General features: G+C 41.0%; 1 protein-coding gene across 1 annotated transcript in view; it reads left to right on the top strand.

Annotated features, from left to right (window-relative positions):
- LOC130575879 (zinc finger protein 704-like) overlaps positions 1-13,994 on the top strand; it is a 66,127-nt gene extending 52,133 nt beyond the window's left edge. The window contains exons 5-8 of the mRNA XM_057370101.1: positions 1,793-2,054; positions 6,744-6,848; positions 12,496-12,590; positions 13,635-13,994. Coding sequence (XP_057226084.1) covers positions 1,793-2,054; positions 6,744-6,848; positions 12,496-12,590; positions 13,635-13,746 — 574 coding nt within the window. The 3' untranslated portion in view covers positions 13,747-13,994. The remainder of the gene's footprint in view (positions 1-1,792; positions 2,055-6,743; positions 6,849-12,495; positions 12,591-13,634) is intronic.
- Positions 13,995-14,220: the final 226 nt, after the last annotated feature.

Consider the following 14,220-nt stretch of genomic DNA (forward strand, 5'->3'; position numbering starts at 1 on the left):
CAGCTAAGTACCACAAAGTTGCTCATTCACTGCCCCCTTCCTTCCCTGGTAGAGGAGAATCAAAGGAAAAAAGAGTAAATCTCATAGGTTGAGACAAGAACAGTTTAATGGCTTAAACAAAATAACTGGTAACACTAATGRTAACAGTAATACTAATGACTCTAATAATAATTGTAATGAAAGGGGGAGAGAGAGAGAAATAAAACTGAAGAGAAACAAGTGATGCACATTAGTTTCTCACCACCTGCTGACCAATGTCCAGCCTGTGCCYAAGTAGTGATCAGCACCTCCCAGCTAACTCCAGTGTATTTAATGAATGTGACATTCTATGGTGTGGAATATTCCTTTGTCCTGGCTATGCYGCCTCCCAGCTTCTTGTGCCCCTGCTCACTGGCAGAGCATGGAAAACTRAAAAGTTCTTGATTTAGCATAAGCACTGCTCACCATTCAGTAAAACATCAGTTTATTATCAACATTATTCTCATCCTAAATCCAAAAGACATCTCTGTGCCAAATACTCAGAATAAAATTAACTCCAGCCCAGACGAAACAARGGCATACATGTATGTTACTTGGACTRGAACCAAAAGCAGATGAATCTTTCMGGACACRAGTTTGTTTCAGGGCTTTAGTTTGCAACTGAACTCTCCTGTGTGATTCACTGAGTGACAAACCTGTCTTGTATATAATTACAGTAGGGACTCATGGTCTTCACTTGTTAGGTGAAAACACATCTCTGTTGTGTAGGGCTACTGCTTCAAAATTAAAGGCACCACAAGAAYGGTCTGGAGCTCAGAATAGTCTTGAAAAGGTCATAGCAATTACTGTTGGCCTTAAGAGTAAGGCTATGGGAAACAGAAAATCTCTCAAAATGCATTTGGGAATGTTRCTTTGTTCTTTATATTATGGGAGCATCCTTTTTGTGGTGTGGGAGAGGAGAGAAGTAAATAGCAAAACCTTTCTGAAATTTGCTGGAGTTGGCAGCTTTGCTGGAGAGAAGAGTTTTAGTGAGTGAGTGGGCTGCATTCTGATGGATGATACTTCTGGCACAGYCTTTCAAACCTGCTGCACCTCTGTTCTCTCAACAAGTTCTGGTTTGGACTTCAAGATAACATGTAGTCAGTCCACTGGGAGCTACTGCTGGGCTGCTTCACTGGTAGCACTTGTGCTCAAGTGCACATCAAATGAAACTTTGAGGCAGTTAAACCTTCTACATCCTCTCCTTCAATAAGTGCTTCTGTAGAGCAGGGCCAGAAAATCCTAGTCCAGGCAAGCCAGGCTGTTTGAGTCCTTTCTCTGTGTCTGAGTGAGTTGCATGGTGTTTTCTAGAAAAAAATCTTCTTTTAAGCTATGGAAAAKTATGGTGAATGGCAGCCATAACTATATTTGGGTTAATTAAGTATGATAAGATTACATAYTGTTTGCTGTAACATGAATGAAGTATGTCTTGCTGTGTCTATTATCTTTGCTGTGACTTCTGAAGACAGAGTGCATTACGATTCTTGTTAACTGCAATAGTTTCAARTAAGAAGCTGATACTTGACCTAGTCAAGAATTAGTCAAGAATAACACAGAAAGGGGAAAAAATGTAATTCATACTTTTTTTCCCTTCAGACTAGATGATTTTCCTCTCCCCCTTCCCTGCAGCCAAAAGGCAGATAAAATAGCTAGGAACTGCAAATATTAATTTATTGACAATATGAATATATTTGCTCATGCATCTAAAACTTAAAATTTACCTMGGGGTTCTTGCTTTCATTTAATCAATCCTTATTTCTCTGTCTTGATACAGACGTGTAGGAGAGTCTGACTACAGTGATGGAGAGGAGGATTTTTACTATACAGAAATCAGGCTCAACACGGACTCAGTAGCTGATGGCTTAAGCAGTCTTTCCCCAGTCTCTCCATCTTTAGCATCACCTCCTTCCTTTCCCACCCAAGACGCAATCCGTCCTGAAACTTCCTGTGCCAAAACCGAGACTAAATTGATGACACCTCTGAGCCGCTCAGCTCCTACCAACCTCTACCTCGTACACACGGACCATGCTTACCAGGTAACACCAGTGGGATGAGCTCCAGTGGTTACACTAATGTCACTAATGTGTAAAGAAATGTCACATCACAGTGTGGCACTGGCTTTCATGGGGTTAAAAGTTTTCAGAGCAGTTGAAAGTATTTGTTTCATTTAAATTAAGATGTATTCTTCTGAACTCCTTGTTTGTTTGTTTATGTSCCCACCACAGCTGGTGGATTTTGGGGTCCTATTTATCCAGTCACACATAGGTGCATACTTCAGATTGAGAAGAGTTGCGCTGTGTATCCCGCTGCCTACATCAGTTCCATTTTCACTGACCATAAGGAGGACCCAAGGGGACATGCTCAGATGGGGTCTCCTGCATTGTAAAAATTCCCATCCAGTCAGCCAAATCCCTCCCAGAGTCTTCATTTCAGCTCTGGTTTTACTGAACAAGTACAAGCTCAGCTTGAACTGTCAACAAGTACCCAAAGAATGCCGGGAACAATTCATTTCCTCTTTTCGTACAGTGTGAGATGTCAGTTTGCAGATGTGAAGTAGAGCAGGAAGAATGAAAAAGCAAATATGGTATCCTCCTGTTTTTTGATGTAGTGCTTTTCAAATAGCAAAAACTGCTGTCCCARAATGTTCCAGCTGAGTTTGGACAGAAAACATGAATTATAAAACTGCACTAAAACTTGACATGTTTTGATCTGGATACCATAAGAGAAAAGAGTAATAGAGGCTTTGAAGTAGTGTGGTCCATGACCTGCGTATTCACTGGAGAACTGAGCTCTGTTAAATATATCAGATGCAATAACTCATACATAGTGTTGTGCAGATAAAACTTTTGTGGTATGTTTGGAGCAGACCTACCAGAAGGTGACAGGAAACTAAAGAGAATTCACAAGCCTGTTTTTAGACCTTTGTGCATTTTGAAAAGCATGAGTAGAAGCTTGGTATTGCAAGTGGAAGCTGCATCAGGTAGCATGCCAGCCTGGGGACTGAGGAAGCCAGCTAGGAGAAAGACTCAGTGTAGCTTAAGCCCTGCCTCAGAGAGTGAGGTGGCAAGGCTCGGCTGCTGAGAGGTTTTGCTTTATTTGGGATTTGCAGTCATGGCAGTCTGCCCTGCTGTTTGGAGACCCACTCAGCCCTTTTTCAGAAGCAGCCTCTGAGTAGAGCACTTGCCTAAGGAAATCCTAATTCAAGTGTTTAAGGCCYTTGAATTGGATTTGAATTAATATATTCCATGACACAAGACTACAAGTGCCTGAGCCCCATCAGCTTATCAGGTTGCTCTGGTTTCAGTGCTTCATTTCAACCATGAGGAGTGACACAGTCCACACTGTTCACAGTTTGCTAATTGGAAGCWGAAGGTAGGGTCCTTGCTCAAGCATTCAGGCTCTCCTGGCAAAGGAAGCAGCTTCTGTAGAGCAGGTCGGTGGCATCCTCTGCCAGGATCCCTCCAGCCCTACAAGAAGAGCCAGGAGGAAGGGTGGAGGTTCACATCTCACCAGCCAGAGGAGAAAGTGGAGATTRCTTCATTGGGAGCAGCTCAAGGAGCTTGGATAAGGGAGACTGAATATTGTTGATCCCAGATTCCTGTTTAGAAAAATGGGGAAAAAATATAGAACCCAAAGCTGCGTCACAAGAATCCTAAAGAGATCTGTTAGTCAGCATTTCCTGTATGACTGGAAAACATCAAATAGACTACTTGTAGTAAGAAAGGTATAGAGGAAAACTGAGCAGGCAAGTCCTGATGCTCTTCCCTGACCCAGTCCTATGGGTGAGGAAAGATTYAGAAGAGTAATTGAAGAAATTCTGTAAAGTACAGCAGTTGAGGTGCACTGCAGTGGGACAACCAGGAAAAATAGTTCTAGAACAGCCTAGGAAGCAGTACAGAACAAATCTCTCTGGATTCAAGGAGAGGATTTGATCTTAAAACATACAGGCAGTATTTGTTAGGCTAAACGTTAAATATAGTGTAGGAGAAGGAGCTGGAAAGTCAAGGAGAACAGCAGTGAGTTATTTTGAAAGGGCTTTTGAATGTCACTAGTGGAGTTAAATGAAAAGTTGTTCTTGGCCCTGATCTCATTTTCATTAAATCATTTTGGTAATATACAAATACTGTAATAAACTTCGCTGTTAACAAACTCGGGAGACATCAGCACTAAGGGAGTTATGTACCAGACTTACTTGACTCTGTGATCTTAAGAATAGTACGTTTTGGATGTTGTTTAATGTCAGAACATGCGAAATCCTCCACCTAAAGAATTAATGAGATTTTTCTGCTATAAACTAGGGTAGTTAGAAAGTTATGTGAGAAGGAAACCTATGTTCATCAATCAAGTAGAGAATGACCATGAGCCAACAACAACAGAGCTGCGAAGGGGGGAAAAAATAGTTGTCAGCTCTCTTGGGTAAGAAATATCTAGGAGAGACAGGGTTTTTTAATGCCGTTATACAAGACAGCCACATAACTTCAGCTGAAATCCTGAGTAAAAATTCTGGTYAGCCAAATTTGATGGGGTGGGCTCCACATCAGAAGAAGTAGAAAGAWTGTCATCATTGTTGAAGAAAAAAGGCAGAGGGGACATGGGTGGCCTCTCCAGCCCTGGGACCGATACCTTAGGCAAAGCAAGGGACAAGRAGAGGATGGAGTTGCTGCCTGGGAATAAAGTGAGAGGACAAGCGTGACAGGAAGAGGATGAGTGCCGGCTTATTCAAACATAAGGGTAATGTTGGCACAAATAAATAAAAAATACAGATTATTCATTTATGTATTTTGATTGGCRGTTAGATGGAGCTCTCTAAGAAAATGGAGATTGGGGTACAGAAACTCTTTGGTTGGTTGTAATGATATAGTTGCTTACCTTATGGAAGAGATTGACTAAAATGTTGGCCTGAAAAAGCTGACTACACTTGATGAGCAAAGATGCACATCTGGGAAACAAGTGAACAAGGTGATTGACAATCTAAGTCTGATTGTGTCTGAGGGAGCTATTTAGGTACTGGGAAAAAAGAATTGAACRCTGTGGTATTTTAGGCAACTGCAAATTGCGTTGGTTTTAAACTTGTTTCTTTACGAAACTATTGCCTGTACCTGTCAAATTTAGCTGTAGAGGAGCTATTGGCAGGCTCTTTCAGCCTCTAGGATTTTCGTTCCAGGTCTTACTCAAATACCTGAGGAAGTTGCTATGCTGATCCTGGGTTTGAGCTGACATCCTTGTGGGATGCTGAGCAAAGGCAGTGCTGCCTCACTGCTCCTCTTGCTCTCCAGTTGTTTTTGTCTGGAGCGCTGGGGTCATTCACTCCTTCCCATTTGAACAGGGTTGTGGTGAAGAGCTGCTGGTACATCTGAAGCTGTCAAACTGTTCTTGACACTTTTCTGAGAGGTTTTTATATTTTATGGAGCTCTGTGGATGTTTGCTCTGCTTGTCTGTGTGGATTCTCTGTGTGGAGCTGTCAGCAGCTTGGCGGCCCACAGAGCATAGCTACCATACACGGAGGCATCTGGTGGTCTCACCTTTCATTTTCCTGGAGAAGCTCTAGGGGATTGCTTCAGCCCTTGTTTACTTGGAAGATTATCTTTAATGGAGCCTATCAGGTTGTAGTTTGTCATCACTCCTCTCTGCCTGGTGGCTCAAGGAAGCACACCCTTCCCTGAAGCAGTGAGACAATTTCAGCAGCCCCAAACACAAACACTGCTTAAAAGAGTGTATTGTATTACTGTCACATACAATCAACTGAAAYGCAGAAGTGAAAACTCATTTCAGCAAATTCTCTGTAAATGTAAACCAACGAGGGTTTTTTGTGGTGAAAGCTTGAAATTCAAGGGTCAAARTGAGCCTTTGTTCATGGTGGCTGCTCATACTCCTGCTAGGCAGGGTAGCTGCAAAGCTATGAATTTCCTGATTCTGAAAATCAAATGGATTCAAAAAGAGGCAGGGAAGAATTCATGGGAACTCACAGCCCAGTGAGAAAACCAAAGGAAAGGCACAAGGTGAAAGATGCTCAACAGTCTGAGTTCAGGTTATCAGATTTGCACATATTTGTAATATCCAGGGCAGCACTGGATCTTACAGTCCGGATGGGAAGAACATAGGGGTTCAAGGAGCCCAGGAGTCCTTAAAATACTTGATTTAGTTTAGTATTTCTAGAGCTGTTTTTTKAATTGAAAGAATGATTTACAGCTCCTTGTTTTTAATAGGAAAAGCTGTTTTAATTGGCATGACTCTTAACATTTATCTGATAAATGAGAAATGGCCAACCCTTACTGTGATCATTTCCATCCAAGAAGCCTTGCTCTCACTTCAATTGTGTAAAACAGTTCCCATGAGTTTAAGTATGGCCTTTTTTATCAAACAGGTAATATCTGTGGTGTTTTTTGCTTCTTGCTGGCATTATTGTAAAAGTTATTTGTATGTGATGTTTGATTTTGTCTTGTTTTTTAACCCTCTTAAGGGTTTTTTTATGGATTCTTTTGACAGTAGTCATCTTTCTCTAAACAAGGTTTAGGAACACTGGTATATATATAACTCTGTCCCTTTCTTACCAGCTTATCCATGATTATCCCTCTCACAAGGGTAAAATGCTTGTCACCATGGAGTTTGTTTCTACCTTGGAAAATCTCTCACATATTTACTGTTTCTAGGAATGAAAGATCCCTCAAAATGGTTTGGAAGAGGAATGGTCCTTCTTGCTGGAATAATACTTTTTTTCCACACAGGCCACTCCTCCGGTGAACATTCCAGGGTCAGCAAAATTCACTCCCAATGGCAGTAGCTTTAGCATCTCTTGGCAGTCGCCTCCAGTTACCTTCACCGGCATTCCAGTAAGTGCACATCAAAAAAGGAAAAAAGGGGAAMAAAGGTTTTTTTWGATGTGTTTGCTTTGTTTCACKGTGTGTAATCAAAGAAGTAAATGTGACATAACAGATATTAAAAAGAAACAAATTAAACATGTGCCTCAGTTTGCCAGCATGGCTGTTTTTAACACCTTTGTTACTCTTTGTCAGTATGGTTACGTTATTTTTGGATCAGTGTCCACAAACAGACAATTGAATCTGTAGTACATATTTTTTTTAACTATATGCTTACAAAAGAACATTCTGGCAGGTGCATTTTGTGCTCCTTTTTGTGCCACTGAAAAGTTTATTAAAAAACTAGATGGAAAATCAGCCTGATGATTGTTATGCTACCAGGGCAGTAGGATTCAGGAAGTTTCCTAAATGAGCTCTGAAGATGAAGTGTATTTGAAAAGCAACGGAAAGAAACAGTAAGATGAAATGCAAAGTCCCGTTTTAGGAGGCTACAAGAATGTAGCCCCTACTGATAGCAGAAAATTGTTGTTTTATACAGAAAATACGTTCAGTAKCTATTGTATTTTGTTATTAATACATATTGCAATTTGACAGCTTTTTAATGAGGATGTATYAGATGGAAATTCARCACTGACCCTTTCTTCAGAAAAGCWGGTGTMCAAGGCCTAATTCCATGAACAGGACTGYAGATATGTGATGTTTGCTTAAACACAGAATTGCAGTGGTTATAAACCTACACAGTGTAGGTGTGGGTATGGTTGGGGGAGTGAAAAATCTTTTATGAAAAGTTGCAAGGGATTCAGTTTGTAGTGTCTGGTGTGGGGACTTCTGAAAGTGAATGTAAATCACTGTTTATGAGTAGTGGGAAATCTTCTCTATAATGAATATAAATATTAATGTAAAGTATCTTCATTTTATTGGAAAGCACTGTTTTTATGATAAATTGATATTYTCTAATCATAAACCTTCTTGGTATCATAACATCTCATTTAATATTGTACTGTATGAATTTATGAATTTTTAAAGTGTGTTATATAAGGCACATTGCTCATCCAAAAAAACATACAGCTTTTTTTCTCYTGTCAGTGAATATTAGACAAGGTGATAAGATATACTATTTCCCTCCCTTCTCTTCACCAAGTGATTCTCCAAAGCTTCTTACTGTCAACCTTTGGCAAATCTTGGAGATTTTCTGCAGAGGCTGTGGCATCCTGCAGAGCTGATAAAAATGAAAGTGACTGAATCAATTACACTGCACTCTGCCAATGAATATTTATTAAATTCCATCAAGGAACAACTAACAGTGAAAGACATCATGCTGGCAGCAATTTCAACAGAGTGTGCTATCCGCAAAGTTCCCTGAGAATTTGATTTCCCAACAATGGGSTTGATACGGAGTAATTATGAAACGGGCTCCTTTTGTAGAGTAGCAGAAACTGGTGCCAGGAGTGTTGGGAATCTAAAAATGCAATTAGTCACATTGTAAATCAGACACTTAGGAGGACAGGATTAGACATGTATGCRTYGAGTTTACTTGTTCAGGCAACAACRCTGATCTGTGGCTGTGGAGTGGAGAGTTCTCAGCAGAATTTAAGAAATGCCAAATCACTTTCTGAGAATTCTGTGGGGATGGCAGTGATTTAAGTACAATTTGAAAGTAATCTCTATACAAAAACCTGGGGAAGCTGTGTTGCAGAATTATAAACTGCTCAGGGAGCCATGTGAACTGCCATTATATCTCTAACAACATCTATAAGGCTATTTAAGAAAAAAATAAGAAGAAATAACTCTTCACACATTTGACTACTTTGTCATCAGTGTGATCATTTATGAATTACAAAGGCATGCCTGCAGTGCAAAATTATGTGCAGCAATTGAGGGGGTAAATGTGAATTTATGTTAAAGATCTGTATTAAATTAAAGTTTTATTTCTCTTTCAAAGTAAATTAGATATTGCTTTRCAAAATAAGGGCTCTGGGAATTCTYACCCTTRCACTGTGTATAGGTACTTCAGGAAAGGTATAGGGGACTTTCTCCTTCTCTGATGGAGTTTATTTAAACCCAGACTATGTGACAGAGCCCACATAGTGTGAACTTAGACAATTGTGACGTACACGGTCCCTGAAATGAGACACAAGTCTGTAGCACCCAAAGGAACTTCAGAGAATAAGTACAAGYCATTACTTTTTGACTGACCCTTAATATTTATGCAAGCAGTTTTCTAAAATGGCTTTGGAATGCTTTTCTAGCCTGGACAAACCACTGGGCAGGAAAAGATTAGGTAGAGATTTGCAAAAGTGCATAGGTCTACGCATTATGTTATTAGTGGTGTTGAAATGGGGCCATTCTGYCCTTGACCCATTAGAGGGCTGTTGAATCCTGGTTTTGAACAGGCTTCTTTCTAGATCTGTATGTCAGTAGCTAAGACTATGAGAGAAACAAAATTTCAAAATACTCTACTTTTRCATTTATTTTTTTACACATGTCATTGTGTTTCTCCCTTTTATTCCTGTGGACCCTGAATTTCAATGATACTGAGCACTTCCTGCTTTCTGTCCTGGGAACTGGGGTGTTCAAGCACCATGAGTTGCATTAAGTCATTGTTTCTGGCAAGTCTTTAGCAGAGCAGCACCAAAAGGCCTTTATGAATAAGGGTGTGCTTATCAACAAGTAACTGAGCGCCTCAAAACAAGCCATACATGCTGCTGGATCACTTGGGCTCTGTATGTGGCTGCTCTGGGCTCAGGMGTATTCACAGCATCTAAATACAGACATTTCTTTAGAAGCCTTGTAGTCATAAGGGAGGAGAAGCAGCCAAGGTCACTTGGTCTGTTCAGCCTGGAGAACAGGAGACTGAGGGGAGACTGTGTTGGAGTCTGCAACTTTCTCGTGAGTGGAAGAGGAGGGGCAGGCACTGATCTCCTCTCTGTGGTGATCAGTGACAGGACCCAAAGGAATGGCCTGAAGTTGTGTCAGGGGAGGTTTAGGTTGGATATTCTAAAAAGCTTCTTCATGCAGAGGGTGTTCGGGCACTGGAACAGCTCCCCAGTAAGTGGGCACAGCACCAAGCCTGGCAGAATTCAAGATGTGTTTGGACAATGCTCTCAGGTACATGGTGTGGCTTTTGGGGCTGTCCTGTGCARGGCCAGGAGCTGGACTYRAYGATCTTTGTGGGTCCCTTCCAKSTCAGGTTATTCTGTGGTTCTTTTATTAGGGGAATCTCCAAACTCCTTTGAGCTCTGAATCATGCATAAGTTTGATTTCAAGGCAGATGGGAAATACACTTTTTCATACCATTTTCYTCAGATAACTTTGCAGGTGAAAAGCTGAATGTTGGAACATTTTTGAGCCATTGTGAGGTGTTCTTCGTGAAGCAGAAAGTACAGGCTGATATTTATTGTACCAATTCAGACTAAACTTGGAGAATAAACCAGGCACAGCCTAGGGATGCATAAGGAGATTGAATTAAGTGGTGCAAATGGAATGATCCATGGTAAAGTCCACGTCTTGGTAGKGGAGGACTTAAATACTGACCATATACTTCCATTCCTATGTAATGTAGGGTAAAAGTCTTCCTGAGTGTCAGTATGATCTCTGCCATGTGATACTGACTTTTATCTGCCTGCCCATAAGACCCAAAAAAGTTGAACAGGCGAGATCTTTGGTAATCTGATGTTTACAGATCACAGATCTGCTCTGTGATCCCCCCTGGAATTGTAACTGGAAACCCCAGATCCTTGCTTCAAACAAACACTGACATTTTACTGTGTTAGACAGCCCTTCAGGCATGAAAAGCCTCCAAGGGTGAGGATTGCCTTCTCAGGGCATGCTCTTAATCTGCTCTTAGTGTTCCCTACAAAATACACTGAAGCTCAGCTTCAGTGCTGTTTAGCTGCCCTGGCATGCCAGTCTGTGGAACCATCGTGCAGAGACCCTCTCAGGAGAATGTGAGRGAGTAGAGTCTGCACACTGCAATTACTGCTCCAGCCTGATCTCTGTTTGGAAGTAAACAGGGTAATTRCTTATAACAATCAAGGCCATCCAAGTACTCTTCCGTTCAATGACAACTAGCCAATATATTGAGTGTCAGTTGCTAGTGGTAGACACAAAACAATTTTGGGTTTTTAAAATGTTTCTGAACCCTAGCACATGGCTGGAGATCTCTGGTTACTGGTAATGATTGAAAAACTGTACCATGTCTGGTAAATGCCAAGTACTAAAAAAATACTATTGCTTTGCGTTTTATCTTCAGTGTTTCAGTCATTTGTAGGTGAAACAAGGAAAGTGGTTGATAAAAATTTGGAAAAAAAAGTAGCAGAGAACAAGCTGCCCTCAGTATTCTGGAGGGATAGAACAAAAGGAGCCAGTGTGGTCTCTGGATGTACAAAAACGGTAAGCTGGTAGAGAGAGAAAATTTCTTTTAAGTTTTGCAGGTGTATTTCATATATCAGTGATAGTCTAAAGTTTGTTCAGAGTGTGAGCCACATACACAGTTAAATCAGAAATTGCTCTTGCTACCAGCCAACAGTAAAAGTTGAAAGAGTCTCTGTACTCAATTACAAACACTAKTTTTTTGCTACTATGGAATAGCTTTAAAATAGACTTTTTATCATAAATCAAAGCAGATACAGTAATTCTCTTCAAGTCAGGTCTGTCACTTCCTACTCGTCCAAATATTGTAAGACTTCAGAAGGGCAGGAGGGAAAATTCAGAGCAGGACAGAAAGTGACCCTGTCTGCAGTTCCTGGCGGCAGGAGGCTGACTCTGCATTAAATGTCCAAATGAAGCTTGCTACATCCAATATACAACAAAAAAAAAAACAAAACAAACRCATGTTCAGAATTTTTTTCTGGTGTCTTAGATGTAAAGTGGCTGTGACCTTCACATGGGAGAAAAATAAGACGGTAGTCAAATAATTTAGGTGTTATTTAAGGCCAAGCTTTATTCCATGTGGTTGCTTGAATAATGTTGCCAAGCTCCATGCTCATCTAAGAGGCTTCTTTGGAAAGTCTTAGAGACCAAACTACACAATTGCCTTGGAAAGATTCACAAAGAGGACATTTGCTGATAAGGTTTACTGTGCAGAGTAGGGAGATATATCTTGTTACCAACTTTGATCAGAAGGGCTGCATTGCACCCCCTGCCTGTTAACCCTTGAGGGGCCACACAGTGCCTTTCAACAAACCATCTTCTCCAAGGGTGTCTCTCCACAAAGGGTGCCAAATCACAGAAGGAGCAACAAGTGAAATCCCTTTATTTCATAGGAGGTTATTGGTATTGATCTCAGCACAGGACAGAGTTTATTTTTACAGTTATTTTCTTTGCTTAAATTGGAGAAGGTTTTTCTAAGAGCTGTTCAGAGTTATAAAATAAGAATGAATGTGTTTCTTGTCTTTCGCAAAACCTGCAAWGATGTTGATCTGTATTCTGGTTTTCTCTAGGAGTATAACTGGAAATACAGGGAAACAAAGAGAAACTAATGCAATATGCCTAATGCTAAATAGAGCTATAGCTTAATTATGTTTGTATGTTATATAGTCACCTTTCCTGAGTATTCTTGCCACCATGCATCACAATTTGCATTTCCTGGGAAAAAGTATTTATACTGCATTCATATGTATATGTTCTTCATAAGCAGCTTTTTTGTCTGTATTGACAGGTCTCACCAACCCATAATCGTCCGGCAGGGAGTGGAGAGCAGAAACAGTCCCACACAGTTCTTTCATCACCGCCTAGAGTAGCATTTGGCTTGAGGTACGGGACCATTAGCTCCTGCTGACACACCACAGCCTCACAACCTGGAGGGCGTTCAGTAAATGAGATGTCAAAGGCCAGAGAAACAGAAAAAGCCCACTGCCARCCCTGATTGCAGTTGTCAGGCAGGTTCTTACTAGAAAGCTTCAAAGTTAGCATTCAGAACCTATTTTTATTTTCACTGCTGTCAAAGGTAAAGTTCAGCTGCACTGTCTGCTTTGCACTTCTTCCTGAAAGGTTGGACTGTCTTACGTCTTCATCACCATTCAGTCAAAATGGTGTTTGGCTTCAGTTGAATTATAAGAAACCCCGTCTTAGCAAAAATTAGATCAAGGCAAAGCTTGATCAAGGCAAAAAACTTGTGGTCTTTTGAGTGTGGTTGTAAGATAGAAAACAGGACAATTGTTACAGCTTTAATAGCAGGTGCTGCCCACCTTGCTGGTGGGGACCACAGAGAAGTAGCATATGTGAATGTGCTGCAAGTGAGGGCAAGAATTAAAACCTTGCACTCACTTGGTTGCTTTTCAGTCAGTGAATGCAGAGCAAACTGCATAGGAAGATTAGCAGCTGGTAGCTTTTCTCTCTTTTGGCATAGCTGATACGTGCTGGTGGTCAAGGTCTCCTGCTCTGAGCTATGCCAAATATTTTTACCACAGCTCTGCAGCACTTTAACCTGACATGGCCTAGCCTGTATTGTGGAACAGCTATGACAGACCATGATGGTTTGACACTTAATGTGGCTAAAACGTAATTTATCTAGTCCAGGTTTTAGTCAGTATGTTCCTGGGATCATCCCAGGAGCAGAGGAGCAGGCTGTGGGAGCCAGGCAAGGAGAAASCCTGGTCCCTGAGAGCAGTGGAGTCATGGCTGTACATCTGTGTGTCACTTCATCAGCTCCCAGCTGACACAAAAACAGCCCAAATCCCTTGAAACACCCGGAGTTCTCTGCTTGCTGCACTCCACTGAGTTTGTTGTCCTGATCTTAGGGTGAAAAGCAAAGCAACTAAAGTGTCTTGTTAACAAGCTTCCTTTTCTCTCTGACAGGAAGCCTAGAGGGGAGGGGAAAAAGTGTCGGAAGGTCTATGGGATGGAGAACAGAGATATGTGGTGCACTGCCTGCCGATGGAAGAAGGCCTGCCAAAGGTTCATCGACTAACGATTGAAATTATGCAGAGGATTTGGGGAGGGGGAGGACAACAGCAGAACAAGATTGCTGCAGCTGCACTGTATCACTTCCYGTTTTCCCCTCCAGTGATTTGGTGTTGGGGGTTTTGGTTTTTTGGGATGATTTTTTTGGGTTTTTTTTGAAGAGCTTTGTATTTCAAAGTGAAGCACTTGTAGCCAAGGAGAAGCACTAATTAAAACCTGTGTGGAGCAATAGAGGAAGAAAAAAAAAAAACAAAACCAAGACCACACAACAAAATCTGTCTTAGTAAGTGTGGAAATCAGAGCAGCTATTGGTGTTCTTCTGTAAAAGAAAGGAAAAGTTAATTATTTTGCTAACTCTGTGAGCTACTTGCTCCTTAGGATCATGTTTAACCATTTCAGTCTCTCTGCTGTGAACGTCTGTATTTGCTAAACCGAACAATTTTTCTTTTCCTGAAAGGAAGATCTCTTTTTGAAAGCTTTC

Source organism: Malurus melanocephalus, unplaced genomic scaffold, assembly GCF_030028575.1.
Source record: "Malurus melanocephalus ecotype Western Australia unplaced genomic scaffold, MMel_1.1 scaffold_119, whole genome shotgun sequence".
Classification (NCBI taxonomy): Eukaryota; Metazoa; Chordata; class Aves; order Passeriformes; family Maluridae; genus Malurus; species Malurus melanocephalus.